Source organism: Ixodes scapularis, unplaced genomic scaffold (assembly GCF_016920785.2).
Source record: "Ixodes scapularis isolate PalLabHiFi unplaced genomic scaffold, ASM1692078v2 PGA_scaffold6__148_contigs__length_123643588, whole genome shotgun sequence".
Classification (NCBI taxonomy): domain Eukaryota; kingdom Metazoa; phylum Arthropoda; class Arachnida; order Ixodida; family Ixodidae; genus Ixodes; species Ixodes scapularis.
Genome location: NW_024609881.1, coordinates 32,530,189 through 32,538,151, shown reverse-complemented (window position 1 = coordinate 32,538,151; position 7,963 = coordinate 32,530,189). Strand labels below are relative to the sequence as shown.

At 45.3% G+C, this 7,963-nt stretch overlaps 1 protein-coding gene across 1 annotated transcript; it reads left to right on the top strand.

Annotated features, from left to right (window-relative positions):
- The first annotated feature begins 3,102 nt into the window (after positions 1-3,102).
- On the top strand, positions 3,103-4,198 carry LOC120840049. The gene is made up of 3 exons (XM_040210485.1): positions 3,103-3,858; positions 3,922-4,013; positions 4,137-4,198. The coding sequence occupies exons 1-2, from the start codon at positions 3,413-3,415 to the stop codon at positions 4,004-4,006; spliced, it is 531 nt and encodes a 176-aa protein (XP_040066419.1). The 5' UTR covers positions 3,103-3,412; the 3' UTR covers positions 4,007-4,013; positions 4,137-4,198.
- Positions 4,199-7,963: the final 3,765 nt, after the last annotated feature.

Below are 7,963 nucleotides of genomic sequence, written 5' to 3'. Positions count from 1 at the left end.
CTCAAATAACACAGCATGTCCAATATACAGTGTCGACGATAGTCACTTCACGACGATCGGACTGAATCCGGCGTGTTTTGGGGAACATGCAGAAGAGAGCTCCTTTTTTGCGCAGCTTCATAGCAAATGAACGAATGTGCTTATTATGTCGCCACACCCCGGACCCGACCCTATCAGCTAGTTTTTCCGAAGACCCGGAACACAGCCTGGAAGGCTTTTTGGAGATTATATCGACGGAAATAATCCTCCAAGCACGTCGAACTGCCTGTGTCGCGGGCTGCTTGACGTTCGCTCTCTTCGTTCGTTTCCTGTGAAGGCCGAGCGGGCTACGAGCCCTGGTATTCCCTGGTTCTCACAGTGGAAGATAACATACAAAGGGTAAGCATCCTAAGCAAGCGAATAAAATAAAAACTTCCAAGAAAAGCCGGCGAACACCGAATGCAAAATGCAGGTGGGGAGTCACGCTGACCGGGTTTCCACAGCTCAGGCGGGTGCCAGAAATTTCTGGCTGATAGGGGTCGCTCGATTCGCAAAATGGCGGCGGCCAGAGCGCTCTTTTTGGAAAGGTCTATAGCGTACTCTGACCTATTTTTTGGCGCTCGCCAAGCCTAGCCCCTCGGGGGCAGGTTTCACGGAGCTGCAAGGCTGCACCCTCCCAGTCACCGATTTTCAGCTGTCAAATTTGTTTGACTGTAGCCCGTGTCAAAATAAACGCATACTTGGGAGCTGCGGTGCATCAACACACCCATTGAAGGTACGTTTCATAGATATTCTTGGTTGATCAAGGAGCTCAGAACACATGCGCGAGATGTGGTGCCTTCAATATGTGAGGATAACTTACATATTCACAAAACATTCCATCTTCAAAAAAACGGCTTATTACGCTCAAACCTGCCGCAAATTGCTATGTACCAGGCGCGGGCATCTTGTAGCGGATCTCTGTTTTCGTACAGCGGGCACAAATTATTGGAGAACTTTAGTATGTTTTCAGGCCACGCTATATTTAGCGGAAACTCGCGCTGCCACTTCGATGCATTCTCTGAAGCGCGCGTCTAAAGTGGTAGTGGGCCTTTGAAAACGATTTACTAGAATCTCCTGTTGTGTGTCTAACTCGCAGAACATGATGGCCTGCAAAATATATGAAATTCATATTTACACATTCTAACAACCATCTGAGGTGAGAGGGCATTTCTGGTGTGGATGTCAATATCAAAGTTTTAGTGGGTCGCTTTTAGCACTTCGATGACCGTACGGCCCGTACCCCACAACGATATGTAAGCTAGACTCGCTGTGAACATCCTTTATCGAGTGCGGCTATGGAGTGGGAAACGCAATATTGGCGAGTCTAGCGGGTCGTATTATGGTTCAACTTTGCTTGTATTGGTACTATAGCACGGGCCGCGCGCCGCTTTGAAGTATTTGTTGTGTCTCAAATAAAGACTAAAGCAAAAGCAGACAATTTTTTTTAATGTGGCACAGAATTGTAATTTAACATTATAAAAACATTTTAGGCGCCTTACACCATACAGTTAGCACGAACAAACTATCGCCGGTCTTTCTCCTCCCCCCTATTTTTTTTTTTTTTTTTGTTCTTAGAAAGGAATGATGTTTAGAAAGCTGTTAATACGAGTATCCAACCTAAGCGGTAGATTTTAGTGCGAGCCAATACATTGCTGTGGAAAATAGCAAAAAGCGCCGATGTTGTTCGCGCGAACAGTGTCGCGTAATGTACGCGTACCGCTACACAATCAACGGAAACGGAGTAAATCAGCAAAGTTAGGGAAAAAAAAGTGGTGTTAATTTTTTATAGTTGAAAAGTTGTTATTTTTATATAATCAATTCGGTAAGGAGTGCTTCCATTGGGCACCAACCTACGAGGCATCAGTTTGTTGTTGTATACTAAATTCTGCATGGCCCTTGAGTAGAAATGGCAATATTGTGTTCGTGCTTAGCGTGTCACGCACAGTAATAAGACCAGTTCATTGCTTGAACATTTAAACAAGGCCTTTCTTACATCAAATAGACATTTTGCGAGTACGCTCTATTACTGGTGGTTCATGAAATAATCTACGTTGTTTATTTAGAGGAAAGGAAGTGGGGTGGTGAGGGGAGGGGGAATTGAATACAAAAGGCTGCTCAGGGAACCTCAAATTTTGTAAATAGTTCGCTCAACCTATAATCTTCAGTTAATTAAATCACCTTTGCTTTGTTTGTTTCAGAACTTTAAACAGTCGCGCCAAAGGCCAAGATGAGCGAAAAGTCAGATTCCCCTGTTTACTTGATCAAGAAGCGTATGCGAGATGGAACTGAAAAAATATACGTGTGTAACCGTAGCAATCTCCGACGAAGCCTGAACCTCACTTTTTCTGAAACCTCGGAGATGACTGCTTTTGACGACTTGATAAAGCAAGCCAAAGCCGTTAATAGGTGTGACTCGTTGTCAGCTGTGATAATCAAGGTGCTGCGACGATTTCTTGAAACACGGAATTCAGAAGAACGATCGTCGAATGCTGTGTGCAACACACCGAAGCCGCTGCATCAAGAAGCGGAATCGCGCGCGATCACGCCTGACCCTGTAGGGGATCCATGCCTAGTTGTTTGCGACAAAGCCGCGCTATGGAATGTCATTCAGACTGTGGAGAAGCATAGTTCAGAGTGCAAGGAAAGTCTTATTTTGGAGAAAGTGACCGCCTGGGGCTTCGCATCACGAATACATTGTAAGTGTATTAACCATTCACTGGTGCTCAACACAAGCACGGTTGTCGGTTCCGTCCGGGCTGTAGACTGTTTGCTGACGGTGGCGTATGCCTCCTCTGGAGTTCTGGCGACGCAGTTTGAAAAGTTTTGCAATTTTAGCAAATTGCCATACTCCCCTCGCACTGTGGAGAAATTGCTTGTAGATATCGAAGGTGCTGTAGAGTTGCTCAAGCTTGAAAGCCTGGCAGCCGCGCAAGAGGGCGAATCAAGGGCCACCGAGCAACATGACCCCACTTCGACAGCAATTAGTGTCGAGACTGATGCTCGGCACGCTTGCCGGAAGAACTCCACTCACACAGATGTCGTCGCGCTTGGCCAAATGACCCACCAAGTTGTAGGGATTGTTCACGTAAACAAAAAGGATGAACTATCTTCCCAAAAGCACGAAGCGTTCGGTACCAAAAAGCTGTACGAGTACTTCGATTCTAAAAAGATCTCCGTGCTAGATCACGCACACGACCGCAACACCACAGTCAATAAAATAATCAGAGAAAAAAACGGGCCATCCAACTCCAACGACCGCTGGCACGCTGCGAAGAGCCTCAAGAAAGGATTTCTTGCAATTTCATCTGGACCGAAGAGGAACGAGGGCAAGACATGGCACGTGGAGCTGTCCGACAAGTGCCAAGCGGTCCGTAACCACGCGTACTATGCTATGGCCGCTTGTGAGGGGAATCCAACCAAGCTAAGAGATATTTTCATAAACTGCGTAAACCATTTTGAAGGTAAACACGAGAAATGCAGCGAGGAATCAATTTGCAAAGAAAATGGACATGTCCCGACAACGCTGCTCGTGAAAGACCCGCTAGCGTCGGAACTTCTAACAAAATTTCTGAAATCAACAACCATCTACAAGAACGCGGAAGATTACGTAAAGTCGAAGGATACATTCTATGTAGAGTCATTCAATAATACTATGCTAATTTACCTCCAGAAGAGGATTCATTACCAGGACAGAAGCTACAAACTGAGGCAGAGCTTGGCACTCCTAGACTGGAATGAGCATGTTGGGCGAGGCTACACTTCACGTTACTCTATTGAGGACTGTCGTCATCCAGACCGGCAAGGCGGGAAAAGGAAGTACTTCAGGAAGACATACAGGTAGAATATTTTGAAGTGTACAGTGTTGCCATGGAATACTAATCCGCTATTCTTTTCCTCCAGCTTCGTTCAAAAGATTCGGTCTGCTGCCCTGGGAGATGCCAGCACGGTGAATGACGACTCCCTTGTGAATGACGAGAGTGTATAACTTATAGGTATGCCTAATGTAAATTTAAACTAGTACCATTGACGTATAATAACAAGCAAGCTTATTTCATTAGAACAGTTGGGCAATTGTTGTGTGTACTTCTACATGTTTGTTTGTTTTTATTTCCCAGCTCGGGACATCACTGGACAAGGGACAGAAAAAGCCATTCCGCGGACTCAAAGATGTACCTGTAATTGTTATGCAAATATACAATTTTCATGACAATCATTTGTCGTTGCCAAATACAGATGACACACAAGAGAAAGTGAACGCTAACCGGTACATACGATTGCGACAGAGCTTCAACCAGGGTGTGATCTTCCGAAGTACAAATTCCGAATAAACGCCCGTCGAGGGGTTTCGGAGTATATAAAGTGCTCACCCTTTTACACTTAGCGCATAAATAGATCAGAGCTCAGCAGAATGCACATCACCTCTTGGCTGTGCCTCTCGTGAGTCTTGAACGAGATATTAATAATTTCGATAAAAAATAGATTAGCTGAAGAGAAAAATTAATTTGATTGCAGTCGAGACTCACAAGAAAAGCACAGCCTTTTACGCACAGTATATTGCGAGTATTTTCTGACGCACCGCGCGTGTTCTGGCATTGGCAATATTTGTTTCGGTGTTATACGTATATTTATCTAAGTTAGGCTCGATATCTGTCTGCTAGTGAGTGATACACTGTTTTTCCGTTCTCGTTTTTTCCAATTTTTTTTAACAAACTAAGCTAGCAATTCCTCTGCGCACCATGCCCTATTTATTTTGAAAATAAATGTGCAATATAATTTTGCAATTTATGCACTTGCCTAAGAGGATTGAATATTTGTAGAATTATGCGGCTGGGTTCAAGACGGATCCGCACCAGAAATCGCGCTCTTGTACCGCGGTACCATAACCATGGCTTCTTCAGTTTTGGTTTTTAGCTTGCGTTGTATATATTGTCGTCGGCATTTTGCAAACGTTATTTACGTTTCGGGGCTGTCGTGTTGCGATTTTTTGAGATGAGGAAATTCTGTTCGCATTTGAGGCGGACCAGGAAGTCCGTAATTTTCCCGACGGTACGAGCCTTACTCGGGACCGTGTGTGGTGTTATTTCGCTGCTGACGCCACGTATCCACGCCAACTGTATGACGGGAAATTATCAGCGCACGGAAAGTGAAAGAAAAGCTTTTCTCCGAATCCGGCCAATAGTAATTTAGGCAGCTGATTGCTGGGAGGGTACCTTTAGAACGCGCGACACTAGAGCGCCGACGTTAGAGCGCGCGACGCGAAGGCTCTGCGACAGTAGCGCGCTTGATACCAGAGCGCATGTCACGAGAGCGCACCCCAGTTGAGCGAACACTGCAAATTGTGGGATGTACCCGCGGCTCCACAGACAGAACTAAATTGTGCGACTCATCGAATCGGATCATTGGCGATTTTCGATTTATTAAAGATGCCTTTAATAAAAAAATAAAAATAAAAAGGGTACGGCTCCTTCTAACCAATTGTTTGCTGACATAGAAGAGAGAAGGGGGCAAGGGTGTGGCCATATAGGTACCGGGAATGCCTGCAGTTGGGTGGAGCAGCGAGTCTAAGATGTCTTCACGGCGGTGCGGTGCGTCTCTCGGATATACAATAAATGTTTGCTTTTTGCTATATTTGGTCTATTTTTGACAGGCATTTGGACCCATATCATTTTGGCGGTTATTGGGACGTTTCTCGCATAACTTTAATAGTATTTTGACGTCCATGACCGTAATGAAAAAAGCTCACCGCTAAAAAAGTATCAGTTAAAAACTCATCGAAGGAAAGCTCAGCGCAGTTTTATCGGATGCAAAGCTTTCCAGTCTTTTGACGGATACAGGAAAACCTCCCCTTCAAATCTGTGAGATATAACATCAGAAAACTAATGGAGCTATATAGATCAGCTGCATTTTTTTTTCTGCGGAAATATACGCTACAGATAATCCTTTTTTTTTTTTTTTTTTTTTTTTTTTTGCTGTCAGTTTTTTGAAACATTTCTTGGTTTGTTACACGAAAAAAATTCGTCGACTCATTTCGCAATGTCCTTGCCGAATGCCACGGCGTAAATCCCCGCCAATTTTACATAAAGCACGCGATGCCCGAAGAAGTGGTTAGGCCACTCGCGCTTGACTGGTTGTGCGCTCTCGATGTGCTCTCGAGTCGCGCGCGCTAACGTCGCAGCGCTTTCGAGTCGTGCGCTCTAACGTTGCGGCGCTCTCATGTCGCGCCAGCTAACGTCGTGGCGCTCTACTGTCGGCGGTCTAATGTCGGCGTTCTTCTAACGTGCGCTCTAGTGTTGTACAGCCCCATTGCTACCTATACCACCGGCTGTTGAAAACGCTCGAGGTCGTGCTCCCTTATTGAACTTTACGCGAGGTTATAATAATAATAGTACCTCTATTTTTTTCCAACAAAAACAATGTTGAAAAGGTGACACGGAAAGAAAGCTGTAAAAACAGCTTGACGAAACGCGGGTCACCTAAACCAGCAGTCGCGATGCAGGCACCGACTTGTGACTCGGTGGCGAGAGCCTGCTAAGAGCTACACGAGTCAGCGTTACTCACGCGGCTCGCCCCTCACCAGAGTGGAACAAACAATATGGCGAATTTGGTGGGGCAAAACGCTTTCCCGAACCCACGCAGGGACGATGGATAGAGGGCATGCGCACTAGGTGTTTCAAGAAAAAAAGGTGGACTACAGATTTGAGACATTTAACGTGCTAACACTGCACTAATAACTAGGCACAGAAAGAAAGGCGCTGAATCCAGAGACTTTATACACAAATAGTTTACTCCCACATGTGCCCCATGTAGGGAACACCAGATGGGTTTGGATACAGGCACCGGACGTGTGCAACTACGCACACTGGCATCAATTCACGCTTAGTATATACTCCTTGGCCGGCTTTTCTCTTCTTCTCCAAGTACCTGGGGTCACGCCAAGCGGCCAGATTTGCCAGGCAGGCCCAGTACATTCTGTAATACTTTTTGCGAACTCCAGGATTCTTGGACGACGGTGCCTGGCCCATCCCCACCCTCACGTGGCCTTGGGTCAGTATACACGGAGCGCAAAAACATTCGGTGCACTCCATCTGGCCGTCCGCTGAACGTTATACACCTACAGGGAGTATAGAGAAACCACGTTAGTTATACAGGCATATAATTCGATTGAAACAAAACTAATTGAGAAAAAAGTTTGCATTGAACGAAGTCATCTGTCTGCCTCCCTACAGCGCTCTGTTGAGCTTGATAAAAAAGGAGGTGCGACTCAATAAACAGTGTACGCAAAGTTGTGGCATGCGGTTTAGAGAGGCTCGTTTTAACGAACGCCGTCTCAGCGACAACAGATTGTCGAATCGCTCAAAACTCCGCTTAGAGAAAATGGCGACTGCCGGCATGCTGCTCTCATTGTTCCCGATTCATTAGCCCAGCGTGCCGAACCGTTGGCGGCGCCCAATAGAAGCATTCTTTTTCGAATTGCTTGTATAAGAATGGCAACCTTTCACCTATTAAAACAAATTCTGTAATAAATCCATTCCCATAATATGCTTGCGCTGATCTTGTAGCGGTATTCGTACATTACGTGGCAGTGTTAGCCCGAACGCGACATTGGCGCTTTTTACTATTTCTGCCCAGCAACATGTATTGTCTAGCACTAAGCTCTGCCACTTAGGTTGAATACTCACATTAACAGTTTTCTAAACATCATTCACTTCTAAGAAAACAAAACGAGAAAAACCAGCGATAGTTTGTCCTTGCTAACTGTGTGGCAGTATACCTAAAATCTGTTTGCAATGAAAAATTACAAACGCGTTTCATGTTAAAAAAAATCGCCTACGTTTAGTTTATTCTTTTATTTTAATGGCTCAAAAATACTTTAAAGCGGCAGCACGTGCTATAGCACCGATTTAGCAACGTTGAACTATAACACGACACGCTTCGATAGCCG